This window comes from Cyprinus carpio, chromosome B1 (genome assembly GCF_018340385.1).
Source record: "Cyprinus carpio isolate SPL01 chromosome B1, ASM1834038v1, whole genome shotgun sequence".
NCBI classification, from domain to species: domain Eukaryota; kingdom Metazoa; phylum Chordata; class Actinopteri; order Cypriniformes; family Cyprinidae; genus Cyprinus; species Cyprinus carpio.
Window position 1 is genome coordinate 2130528 of NC_056597.1, and position 14400 is coordinate 2144927.

The 14400-nt window shown below is 35.6% G+C and overlaps 1 protein-coding gene across 7 annotated transcripts in view; it reads right to left on the reverse strand.

Moving 5' to 3' along the window:
- Positions 1–14400, reverse strand: part of LOC109092981 (adhesion G protein-coupled receptor L3-like) — a 95392-nt gene that overhangs the window by 6600 nt on the left and 74392 nt on the right. For all 7 annotated transcript variants that reach the window (XM_042716200.1, XM_042716199.1, XM_042716198.1 and 4 more), the window contains exons 13-20: positions 14157–14362; positions 13885–14061; positions 11378–11587; positions 10678–10898; positions 7584–7650; positions 6446–6537; positions 3034–3202; positions 381–509 (exon numbers count right to left, since the gene is read on the reverse strand). In XM_042716200.1, the coding sequence (XP_042572134.1) occupies positions 381–509; positions 3034–3202; positions 6446–6537; positions 7584–7650; positions 10678–10898; positions 11378–11587; positions 13885–14061; positions 14157–14362 (1271 nt within the window). The remainder of the gene's footprint in view (positions 1–380; positions 510–3033; positions 3203–6445; positions 6538–7583; positions 7651–10677; positions 10899–11377; positions 11588–13884; positions 14062–14156; positions 14363–14400) is intronic.

A 14400-nucleotide genomic window follows, 5' to 3' on the forward strand; every position in this document is an offset into this window, starting at 1 on the left:
TTTTATACTGTATCTAGTATCTTATATCACACATAATACAGACATTCGATCAGTGAGGATGGTTTTGTTTTCCTTTTTTGTCTACAGTTATCGGCACTGTACTATGGCTAATGGCTAATTGGAATACAGCATTGAAAACCTTTCTGATTATATTCACGAATAGCGAGGTGAGCAGACTGCTGAGTGCACCATTTAAAATAAGGCTGAATGGGAAATCGGGTCATGTGAGATGGTATTCATCCATGTATAAGAAAACGCCAGAGCTAAAGTGCTTTCTGTGCAAAGAAATAACAAGCTGATGACTGCATTGACCAGCCATTGGCCTAGAAAAATCACTTGAGATGGTTTTGGAAGATCCCCTGCAGGTGTGTGTGTGTTACCTGTGAGTTGGTGGAATAGCGTCCAGGTGTGCGGGCTGTACTGGTCTTTGTTGAAGTGGAGATGGTTGACTCCACACTCTTCCCACTGCAGCAGTGTGTGCGGAGACATCGGCCATATTCCTTACGCACCTGCAAACACACACACACACATACACAGTTTGGTAAACCAAGGTTGTTGCTCTTTTTCTTTGGAGAGGGGGGTGGAATGTTGTAGTTAACTCTCTTTAATTTGCAGATATAATTATAGTATTTTGTACAAATTTTATATATATATATATATATATTGTATGTGTCTATATGCATTCTCTCACATTCACCTGCTTTTATTTACAGGTTTTTATTTTTATGAAGACAAAACGATTAAACAGCTGAGACATAAACTGAAGAAATTTTGAATCTATTAAAATATTCAAAAGTACATACGCAATTCATACATATAATGACACCTCTTCTATGACAAGCATGTTTTCAAGTTCTGAAATCAAATTCCTTTTAATATTTTTTGATGTTAGTTCAGGTTGTAAAATGTATTGTGATATGACTTGCCAAAACGCAATGATATATATGCATTAATAATTAATGATATTTGTATCTTGTAATTATTATATATTTGTATCTTATCATTATTTTAAAATGGTTTTCATTATTAAAAGTAATGATTAAGCTTTAAGGAAAAAGTTGTTTTCTACTTGATAGTTACATTAGCCTTCACTTGGGAGATTTCCTTAGCAAATGTTAAAGTATGTGATTAATTGTGATTTGATTAATTAGTCAGCATTTCTTGTAATTAGATTATTTTTTTAATCGATTGGCCATTCCTTGTGTTAAAGAGTTTACTGGGTTCATCTTAGTTCCTACAGGTTATAGTGTGTCTGTGCAAGCGCGTGCTTGTAAACGGCAAAGTGAAATTTCGTGGCATTGCAGAACCCTCATATCACTTACATGACTTCAATAGTTAGCATGCTGGATGAACTTCCTAACGCTGTAATCTTAATCAGGAAAAACACACATACATTCAACATCACAACCTTTACCTCAATTCTCAAACAACAAGGACCAAAACTTGTATTGCTCCAGCCAAAAATCTAGACATAATAACAATAATGACCAATATCAGTGCAAAATTCCCCGTTGTATCAGCAATAACACAGCTATAATTGCTTTTTAATGTTGTTAATATGGACACTATGTTATTGTTTGCACAGCTGTTGAAAGAAAACTCTCAAAGATCGGCCAAATAAAATCCAATGGTTTTATTCCTCCATCTCTATGGATGACTGCACACCCAACTCCTCAAAGACCTCAACAAAACAGGACTTACAGCTTTTGATTTAAATCACTGCTGTCTCCACAAAACCCAAATAAGCCTAGATCAGTCCCTCGTCTTGTAAAAACAGCTCATTGTGAGGCTTTGAGAGAATATATATATATATATATATATATATATATATATATATATATAGTGTTCAGATCCATTAGGTAGATGGGTAGATTAGCCAAAAATCTCTAAAATCTCTAAAATCATCCACTTTAGGATTAGAAGTTGCCTGCACATACATCTATTTAATATGAAAGGTTGGTTAGCGGAATACATAATCAAATTCCACAACAGTCCAATCTTTCTGTCTGTCAATACATGATAGAAATATTCACACATACACATGTTCTTTTTCTTGAAACAATATCTGTTTCCCTTTACAGCTAAAATGCAGCAGTGTAATGTGTATATGAGCATTTTCATGCTAAATGACTCTGGAAGCAATCCTCCGGATAATTAAAAGGTTTATAATCTATCATGAGCTAAAGAAATCTGATGAGCTGAGGGTCTCTAATTGAGCATGCATGTGAAAGAACGGTTGATTAATGGGATCATTACTAATGAGAGGCCAGTAAACCCTTAGTAAAATGCCCAGGAAAGAGGTCAATTGAGCCTCAGAATGCGTATATGCACGTGATTGCAATACTGCAGATGTTTGCATAACATACATGGATGATTCTTCAAATTAGGGAAATTTTTCTGTCAGCTAGGATGATTTTAAAAATAATCTTTCTAGCTTTAGAGGACAGATTAAAATGTATTTGATTTTCATCATGACTCTAATTTTGTGCACACAAAGGCTACATTTATTTGATAAAAAAAAAGTAAAAAAAAAAGTCATATTATAAAAGAATATTATAATTTAAAATAACTGTTTTCTATTTTAATATATTTATACATTTAATTTATTCCTGTGATGACAAAGCTGATTTTTTGGCAGCCATTAATCCAGTCTTCAGTGTCACATGATTTTTTTTTTTCAGGATTCTTATTTAAAATAATTTTTAATATTCTTCTTACACTCTGATCTGAGAGTAGCTTCAGTAGGTACAATTTCCATTTTTATTAGTATTTGAGAATTAAGAAACAATTATTTAAGTTTAAACTTATTCACTAATAGCAAACTTGTTTTTCGCTAAAAACTGACAAATTGCATTAGCATCACACACAACATAAAAAACCCACTCGATTAATCCAAGCTCGAATCAAGGCCATGATCTTATGTGATAAATTCATAACAAACAGCTTGAAAAGGTTTAAGTTTTCAAACAAGTAGTCAAAAGTGCCACTAATTGAAGAAGCACACTTATGTGAATTTGCGTTTGTGTGTGTCACCTTCTTCTGCAGGATGCAGTGAAATATGAAGATGAACATTCCCTGCAGCGAGTTAAAGATGGTGAAGAGGTAGGCCATGATGACTGTACTCTCATTGATATACATCAGCCCAAATGCCCAGGTCAGCCCTAGCAGACACAGCAGAGCTATGGCACCTATAACCCAGGACCTAAGAGAGAGAGAGAGAGAGATAAAGATAAATTAAACAGATCAAGTGCATAACTCTCACTCACACACACTCAACACATGTATGACCTCAGCTAGTTTATATTATCTAAGTATATTAAAATGTTATGTTATTTTATAGGACTGTATCTGTTTCCTCAGTTTGACAATAGTAGGATCAGGTTATAAACTGTCTCAGAGAAAGACTTTATTCTACAGCAGTCAAATGTCAGGCTGGCTCCAGCCATAATGTCTACTAGTCTGTACTTAGCACTGAGCCTCACACTCATTTAGTGATGTAATTTAGTCTTTGGGGTCATTCACACACACATATACATACACACACACACACACACACACACACACACACACACACACACACACACTTAGACTCACATAATAAGCTTGCAACCCATTTATACTGTGAACTGCGCTAATGTGACAGGCTAATGTTTGGCACTGAAATAAGATCATTAGAAAGTATGAGACAGAGAAAGAGAGAGACAGATGTATAGAAAGACAGGGAAAAACTTTTGAGACGATATGCAGAGAGACAGTAAATATGAATTATTGTTTCCATCAGAGACAATAATAATAAATAAATAATGGTGGATCAAGATGGAATGACTGACAGACAGACAGACAGAAATATTGATTTTGAACCAACTCGGGACTGATGCAGAGAGAGAACACGCACTCATGAAGAATTATAATTACATCGTTCATTTCAAAGAGCCACACTGGAGAATTGATGAATCACTTAAATCATTTTAACATTCAGAGAATCAATCAAACAGTGGAGGTACTACACAGCTATACACTCCAATCAGAATGCGTGATTCACAGAACTGGCACTCTGATTGGCTGGAGACCCTTACCAGTGACTATCCATAACAAGCCATGCCTCAACAGAATGCTGAAATGTAAAACAGAAAAAAAGGATGGAAAAGGAAACAACAAAGAAAACAAGACAGATGAGGCTGATGAATGATTCATAAATATCATAAATAAAACAAAACAAACTCAAGAAATCGAAAACACAAACAAATAAAATGAAAACTTCTACTTATGATAATGATGGTGAAATATGGTTGAATTTTCTCAGTTGACATAAATGTACATATTGGGGGATGGAACGTGATGGTTTAAGACGAAAAAAAAATCAACAAAAGCCAAACTGCAAGTACGTTACGGAGCCCTTGCACCTTTTGACAAAGTGAGAGCTGTGATGGTGGGTGGGGTTAAGCTCTCAGTAGCCAATAGCCTTGCAGGAGTCCAGATAATCCATTTTATGCACGGCAGCTTCAGAACTTTGGATGGAAATTTGTGCTGAGGCTACATTTTTGACTGGGCCAGATTTTCTAACTTAACTTTTACTTTATTAAATCGGCCATCTTGTATCCTGTGCTAGCAGAGGCATTTCTCTCAGCTCATTAAAAAGTCTTTTTTTCTGTTACTGATTTGGTGACAAAGAGACTAATAGTAGTAAGGTTAGGGTTAGATAATGGCAATAGGGCTATAGTATGTACTGTATACTGAGAAGAAAAGCTTTTCTGTTAGGTATACTGTATGAGAGTGCACAGTTGCCATAGACACAAAAACCTGAGTTTATCCCACTGTGTGGGAATAATATACAAATATATTTATAAAGACAGAGATATACACACACACACCACCATTCAAACTTTGAGGTCAGTAAGATTTTTGGTTTTATCTGAAAGAAATGTGTACTTTTATCCACCAAGGACAAATTCAATTGCTCAAAAGTGACAGTAAGGACATTTACACTGTTACAAAATGTTTCTATTTCAAATAAATTCAGTACTTTTGAACTTTTATATTCATCGAAATCCTGAAAAAAAATGCATCACAGAAATGCACCACAAAACTGTTATTTTAAATTGTAACAACATTTCACAACGGTTTTGTCTGTTTATGATCAAATATAAGCAGACTTGGTAAGGCTTCTTTCAAAAACAATGACAAAAATCTTACTGACCTCAAAATATATATGTATTAATACTAATATGTAGTTACACATTAAAATTGAATTGTCATTAGAGGTGTTTAAATGACATTGGCACAGAACAGGGTTTTTTTTATTTAATGTACTGACATTTGTAAATTTTTAAGTGTGGCTAAAAGATCAAAATACTTTTGGTGGTACTATAGCTGTTTACAATAAAGCTTTGCAAACTTAATTATACAGTTTTATAACAGTTATTATCAGTTTTTTTTAAGTGTTAACTGTAGAAGTAAATATTTAGTAACTTTGTTCTCCCATGAAAAAAGTTCCAAAGAAGCCAAAGCAGAATCATCCGTTGCATGGCTGTGAGCAGTACTAGGTTTGTTTCAGTTGTCAATTCAAAACAAATAGTTAAATAAAATCAGCACCATAATAGTACATGAATAATACTAAAATATAATACTCAAACATTCTTGAATTAATCAGTGCTTTTTAACAATTTGGTTGAGCACAGTAAATGATTCAGTGACTCACTCAAAATGAATCAGAGTTTTGAACCATTAAAATAGCACATCGATGTAACCTGAAAATCCCTAACACTAATGTACAAATTGACAGTTTGGAAAGTCCCACTGCTGTTGTACTAAATATCAGTGTTTCTGGAATGCCACTTGTCCAATCAAATAAGAGTACTGTAACAGTTGTATAACATGAATATTTGTGCAGAACTTCCGCATTTGGGTCACAGTTTTAAACAGTGACTCCTCTGCATGTGTTCTGAACATCAAAAAGAATAGTCAATTACTGAAATATGCTAACTAACCTAGATTCAGTATGTAGTGTCTGCCAGTGGGCTGTAGTGTATAGAGGAGACATGCTACACACTGTGCATTACACACTTTCTGATCCCCCACATTACTGGCTGTGTATCAGTACACCCTGATATGCCAGCCCCAAGTCTCCTAGCTCTTAACAATGATGCTGACTTAATTTAAATAAATAGCATAGGGAATGCGATTTGTGTGAAGTTTTTTTTTTTAATCATTACTGATTCGGTCCCATGAGAACTTAAACATCAAGGAGAAAATGACAGATAAAAGACACTTTAAACTTCATCTAACTTTAGACAGGCAGTAGAACATTCTTCTCATTTAAACACCTCTAAGGAACAGTTCAGAATTAAAGGACAATTGTGTGTTTAGTGAAAGTAAAGACAGTCGCAGTGTAAGCAAGAAAAGCAATAAAGTACACACACATTGAAACACAGAATAAATGCCTTACTTGATGTTGTCCAGGCAACCAGAGTCAGGCTTGAGAATCGCTGTGTGGTGAAACATCTTATATAGTGCAATGCCCAGGAAAATAACATTTAGCTGCAACACAAAACAATAAATGCATGATACAAATGCAACAACTATTTAAAACTATGAAAGAGGACTTTGCAATTCATTTGTGATTTATGAAATCCTTACTGAACATATTCTCACTTGTATAACAGAAATGTATCTTTGGAATGAACAGATTTAAATGAATAAAATAATACAATATAGCTCAACGGAGGATTCACCTTTCTCCATGCTTTTATAAGCCTGAAAATCACAATTTTATCATGGGAACTAGTGATGCACCAAAATGAACATTCTTGGACAAAACTGAAAATTATGGAACCAATGAATCTGGAAATGCTAATTTTAAATTAAAATAATTAAAATAAATAACGAGCCTTTGGGGAAAAAAAACCAAAAACAATAATAATTAAATAAATTAATAACTGTGTAGAACAGCATTTATTAATCTATCACTGTTGATAAATGTAATATTGCCTATTCCAAACATCTATATACATATATTTTTTGGTTTTAATTATTATTATTTTTTAATTATTATAATGGTGTTTGGATTACGTCACACATTGTGTGTACATAATTAGAAAAAAAAAACAAATGTAAACTGCATAAATGTTTAAAAAATTTTGTCCAAATTTTGTGCATCTCTTTACTAATAAAGTCAAAAAAAAAAAAAAAAATCTTTAAAAAATTTGGTTGTCTGACTTGTTCTTAAAGAAGTGTTTCAGCTGAGATTTCAGCCACTTTCTCACAAAATTTCTGTACATCCCAAATGAGAACGCTAGTAAAAAATCAGAAATATATATAAAAAACAATCAAGATAAAGCAAACCTAACTTCCACACACACACACACATGCTCCCTCTTTCTCTATATACAGTATAGCAATGGGGATGCTCAGCTTGTCTGGTGGGGTGACTGTGACTTTCCCGTAATTGGGAAAATGCCCTCGGCAGACCATTATCTGCACCCCCCGTGTGGGTGTGTGGGTGTGCGCCAGTGTGGAATTGGCTTTGCTCTATCATTCTCTAAACCCCCAGTGTGTGTGTGTGTGTTTGTGTGTGTTAAACTCACCATGATGATGAGAGTAGCAGGCCCAATGAAACTCCAGATAAAGTAAGTATCCAACCTTAGCCAGCACCTACACAGAAAAAGAGAGCAAGAGAGAGATTTTCAGATAAAATTGAACTCCAACTCTCTCCAACTAAGATCAAAACACGTTTAAGTTCCAGGAAGGAATGTTCACATTATGTTCTGGTGTTTGGTTGATCATCACATTCAGAACGGGCTCATTGGCCATGGAACATTTGGAACCTCAAGGGGTGACTGACAACCCAGAGCTGAATTATTAAAATCTTCATCTCTGCTATACTGAAATCACCTCAACAGCCCAGCAGGAGTGGAAGCATCGCTGTTAGAGTGTGTGTATATGTGTGTGTGTTCCAGGCCACCAACACAGTCAGACATGCTCCCTCTTTAAAGAACAGATACCATATGCTGGAGAATGCAGAAACCAAATAGGATTATAAATATTTTAGGAATTTCAATTCATGTGTGCTGGGATTAGGCCACGCAGACATACTCTTTGTGCTATATTTTTGCTCTTACCAGCCTGGCACTGATTTCACCAACCATCTGCCATGACAACACCTTAATTTATGCTCCTCTCTACCATGGTCTTTATATGGAGGCGTAGAAAATTTTTGCAAGTGTGGGGGACACATTAAGGCATGAAAAGCACTGATTATCCGCCAAAAAGTGGGGGGATGAATGTTCTAAAAGTGGCACGGCCATGTTTTCCCAGCATTAGGATCCCTACGCCCTTATTTAGATCTCCACTGTTGGCTCAGGTTAACAGGATATGCGGTAAAATAGTATTCTTCTACCTCCCTCTCTCCCTCCCTCCCTTCGATTCATTTCTAGTTTTTAAATGAGTGTGACCTAATTCTGTGGTCTGGTGAGACTTTGTGCTTGAGTGACCACCACTTATTCATATGCCACATTCAGCATCTCATCTTTAAATGATGATTTTTGCTGAAATATTTATCTGAGTGAACATCCCTTACGGCTGTGTCTGGCCACTAACTGCAGTGATGCCAGCCGAACAGTTTTCTTTATGAATATGAATTAGGGCAATTTCACCAGTTTGCCCATTTCAGAACTCGTAAACGCACAGGCGACTTTCAGTACAACCTGATCTGATGTGCTTGGCACTTGCAAAACATTTTGCTGGAGTAGACAGCATTAGAGGGATTTCTGATTTCCTCCACTCACTCATCACAAGTCAAGTAATTTTGTGGCTTATTGCTATCAAAGAGAGATGTTTTTAGATAACATGTCTGATTTTAGATGCCATGTCTTTAATTTGATTCATATTTGATTTACTTACTGTAAAGTTTTTGAATTCAATGTTTTTGAAAGTCTCTTGTGCTCACCAAGGCTGCATTTATTTGATCAAACATATTGTACAGTAAAAAGAGACATATTCTGAAACGTTATTATAGTTCAAAATAATTTATATTTTAATATATTTATTTATTAATAATTTAATTTATTCCTGTGATGGAAAAGCTTAATTTTCAGCAGCCATTACTCCAATCTTCGGTGTCACATGATCCTTCAGAAATCCATCATTCATGCTGATTTGATGCTAAATAAATATTGCTCCTTATTATCAATGTTTTGATACATTTTTTTCAGGATTCTTTGATGAATAGAACTTTCAAAATAACAACATTTTGTAACTATGTAAATGTTTTTACTGTTACTTTTGATCAACGTAATGTGTAATTACTAAATAATCGTATTAATTTCTTTTGATTTGATGCAAAATAAATATTTCTCTTTAGTGTTGTGATACATTTTTTTTTCAGGATTCTTTGATGAACAGAAAGTTACAAAAAACAATCTTTTATAACTAGGCAAATGTTTTACTATTACTTTTCATCATCTTAATGTGTAATTGATAAATAAACATACATTTCTTTTAATATAAAAAGAAATAGAGAGAGAGAGAGAGAGAGAGAGAGAGAGAATGAATGTTTTGAACCCCCCCCCCACCTTTATTTTAAGGACAAAACAGCTGAAACATTATGTAAATATTATTACATTATATGAATTTGTAAAGGCATGAGGGTAAGTACATGATGACAGAGTTTTTATTTTTTGGAGTGAATTAATAATTGATCTGAGTCGAGTTATTTGTGCTCATGAAGTCCCACAAAGCAGTTGTGTTTTTATCCAAAGTGACTTTCAGGGCACTAATTGCATAGCCATTCCCCCTTGAGCAGTCTGCTGTGATGTGTCTTGCTCAAGGGCACTGTGCTAATAGAGCATGTCTGTGATCTCAGTAACTCTTTTCCTGTGTCACTAAATCCTGGGATTGAACCTACAATCTTTCTTAACCGTTGAGCAACATTGCTCATAAGGCAACTGGGTCTTTGCAAGCAAAATTGGAAGCTGACAGATGCATTTTGGACATCACGCTAGTGATAGACCAATACATTGGCCAGACAGATTAATTGGCCAAGCAGACTTAAGTATCAGCCAGTTAAAGTGTTACCTCCCCCTTATGTCACTTCCAAAATCTACTGAAAGCTCTCTCAATGAATAATAAGCAATGCCTTTATTTAATTTCTAGTAGCTTTTTATTTTTAAGTTATTTATTTATTTTCTAGAGAATTATTTTGCGTAAACATTGTATGGAATAATTATGTATAATAAGTGTACTTTTAATTATGTAGGGTAAACTGTTTAACTAAAAGGTTTTGAGTCAAAAGTCCAAATCTCTCCTCAATTAGATTTTTTTTCTGTTTTAAATTAATTATGCCCTTCAAACTAAAATATTTGTAATAGCTGTTGTATAAACAAGTGAACAGGATTAAAAATTTACAAAGAAGTAGCTTTTGGACCTTACAGTGACAGCTTTGTATCTTTTTTCATACATACACATATAGTGTGTGTGCTTTAACAAAGGTTTGCAATTTTTTTAATTTTTTGAAAATTAATTTTTGTTACTGTATACATTTTTGCTGTTGGTGATTCATAATTGTTTTACTGTGAAATTGTCGCTGAAAAGGCTGTTTATACTGTCAACACATGGTGCATGTTTATTCTTTCTTGAGCAAAAAAAAAAAAAAGTGCATTATTGTATCTGCCATATACATACACTCTTTCGGTTCCATAGCTGCGATAGTCCACAGCGGCAGACACAGCCACTATAACAGCAGGCACTCCGTATCCAGTGAGATAGAAGTACTTGGTGCGTGAATACTCGCTCTCGAACACTTCCACCAGCATGATGTACAGCTGTACGCCTTCCAGAAACATCCATGTAAATGCAGCCAAGAAGAAGAAATGCAGCAGAGCCGCAAACACAGCACAGACGATCTGTAACAAAGACATACACGCTAAGCACAAAAGGTGCAGAAACTATCTACCAGTATCTGTGTGATCTGTGACTCTCTGCTTTGAGTATTAACCGTCTGTTCTGTTATCACTTCAGCAATTTCCCGACGGATTTCCTGCATTTTATCTTTGTCATTTTCCATTTGTCTTTGCTTATATTCTCCTCTCTCACTCTCTCTTTCTATCGCTCTCTGAGGATACAATGAGATTTTTGTAATTTACGAGAGGTCAAATACCCTCTCCATTTCAGTAATTAACAAGAGTCAGGTGCCCAACTTAACAACTTAAGGAATAGTGTGTGTGTGTATTCTGCAATAAATCTAAATCCGTAAAGTGTGTATATGTGGTGCTTTCTATATGGAGCTGGTGTGTGTGTGTGTGTGTGTGTGTGTGTGTGTGTGTGTGTGTGTGTGTGTGTGTGTGTGTGTGTGTGTGTGTGTGTGTGTGTGTGTGTGTCGTACGGGCTGGTCTGCACGGTTGATTCCAGTGAGGAAGAGTGTTTCGGCGATAAAGAGGGAGATGCAGAGGTTCTTGTGGATGGTGTTTCTGTCGCTTTGGAGACCGCGGAAGAAACAGAAGGTGAAGATGCAGATGAGCAGACAGACCAGAGACAGCAGGATCCCCACCCACGTTATGACGTCCAACAGCAGCTCATTCACCTGGCCCGGTTTCTGAGAAACAGAGAGAGACGAAGGACAGAAGGATGTTAGTCAAAGTCCATATCTACTACCTTACTTGAAGTATAAAATACTAACTTTCCATTTGTGTGTGATGTAAATAGCAGCAGCCTTACAAACAGAGTAATACTGTTTGTAATCCTATACAGTAATACATACACTACTGTAGTTTGTGTTTGAGATTGTACATTTTTTTTAAAGTCCCTTAGGTTCACCAAGGTTGCATTTATTTGATTAAATATACTGTAAAAACTGTAATACTATGAAATATTATTACAATTTAAAATAATGTTTTTCTATTGCAGTCTTAAGCATCAGATGATCCTTCAGAAATGCTCAAACACGTCTTGTCACAGTTAAAAAAAGTTGTGCTGCTTAATATTTTTGTGGAAACCAATAAAAAAATTTTTAGGGATTCTGATGAATAGATGTTTGAAAGAACAGTTTTTTAATAGAAATCTTTTGTATTATTGTGTTTATTATTTTATATATATTTTCTTTACTTTCACATCAATATAATTCATCCTTGCTGAATAAAGGCACTTGGTGTATTGGTGCATTGGTGTAAAATTTGTAAATGTAACATTTTTTATTATTAACTACAAAACTTCTCAAAAAGCCCATCCCTACTAAGGAAGTTCCTCACTGGTAGAGTTCAGACTGGAAGATGCATTCATGTGTTCTACTGAGGCCCCAGATTAAATTTTCTTTATATTTTCTGCATTAATTTACAGTAGCAGAGAAATAAACTTTGATAAACACAGCTGATAGTAATCTTTTTGGCAGCTGAAATGAATATACATATATAATAATAGTACATACAGTATTGTGTCACATTTTGAATGATGAGCATTCCATTTCTGTGGGTCTGGGTTGGAATGGCCCATTCATTTTAGCGGTAGTGTGAGAAATTTGGAGCACTGCAGCTATGACAAGACTCAGTGTTCAGTGAATGTGTGCAGTCAAGCCTGCACACACACAAGTACACACACTAAATGGTTTTATTAATCATTCATACGTATACGCAGCATCCATTAATGCAGCCTCAAGGGTGTGGGTCCAAACGATGTGCATGTGTGTGTGTGTGTGTGTGTGTGTGTGTGTGTGTGTGTGTGTGTGTGTGTGTGTGTGTGTGTGTGTGAATGTTTAAGGTCAATCCTCCCCTCTGCACACAACATTTACATTTATGTATATCTTGACCTTTCGCCTTTACGTTTTGTGCATAAATCATTTCGGCCATCTTCTGTTGACATGCACACATAAGCAATAACGTCATGACATGTTCATGCATGTACAACATATTAGTTCACACTATGTTTGGGCTTTCCATGTCTGTTTAAGTCCATTTATTACTGATTTTATGTGTGTGTGTGTGTGTGTGTGTGTGTTTGTTTATGTGTGTGCGTGCGTGTGTGTGTGTGTGTGTGCACGATGAGAGAGAGTGAGCAGTGTGAGTGTCCTCACTGAGATAACAGACATTACACAGTCTTACAGCCCAAGGGAAGAGCCGAATGGCTTCAGGAGACCTGTGAGGTCTCTCTTAGTGGAGGATGACGTAACCTATTGCAGTGCTAGTGAGTGCAGTTCAAATTTTTATACTGGGTCTGGTTGTAAATCTCAGGTATGCTGTAAAGTATTCCATTCTCAACAGAACTACAGTACTAGAAAGCTCATGACAGTTAGGGTATTTTGAAAAACTCTCAACTCAATTCTTCTTCCAACTTCAAAATCGTCCTAGATCACTGCAGAAGTACCGATCCAGTGTTTACAAAGTGAACATGCACTTTGAGTATTTTTTACCACAAAACCAGTCTTAAGTCACTGGGGTATATTTGTAGCAATAGCCAAAAAATCATTGTATGGGTCAAAATTATTGATTTTTCTTTTATGCCAAAAATCATTAGGATATTAAGTAAAGGTCATGTTCCATGAAGATATTTTGCAAATTTCCTATTGTAAATATATCAAAACTTAATTTTTGATTAGTAATATGCATTGCTAAGGACTTCATTTGGACAACTTTAAAGGCAATTTTCTCTGTATTTTGACTTTTTTGCACCCTCAGATTCCAGATATTCAAATAGTTGTATCTCGGCCAAATATTGTCCTATCCTAACGAACCATACATCAATGGCAATCTTATTCAGCTTTCAGATGATCAGATGATGAAATTGACCGTTAAAACTGGTTTTGTGGTCCAGGGTCACAAATCAAGAAATCTTTAGTCAATATAAATTTTCATTAGTACTTTCATTGATGGGATGAGCATTGATAAAATAAGTGAGACATACATTGAACTCCACGTGGGCCATAAGCACTGCAAAGTTAGTGAGGTGTGTGCAGGAACAGGAGGTGTGAGTGCGGTTGGTGCCGAGTAGTCTGCAGTCCTGAGTAGACCAATATCCCGTCATGGTGCGTTTGGAGTAACTCCAAAAAGAGCAGTTCGGATTGAAGTTCTCTTTCGACTGCTGGAATGAGGAGATGCACATAATAAACTCGATATAGTGACGGAAATACACACAGAAAAGATAATGAAGGAATTAACTGTAAGAGTATATAGTACCTGTATGTGTTTGACAGTGAAGACCACAGGTTCAGACAGGTAGACCTTGTTACTGTCTTTATTAATAGCTGCTGTAATAACAGGTGAGTTGACTATCAGGGAATAGTTTGGATAGGCCGCTTCACTGCCCAGACGCACGCTAGCATTCTCCGTGGACAGGTATTGACCGAGGTTCTTATAGAGAACAAGCGCCATGCGGATCTCACCTGAGGAATAGAAAACACACAAGCGGTCAGACTGGAAT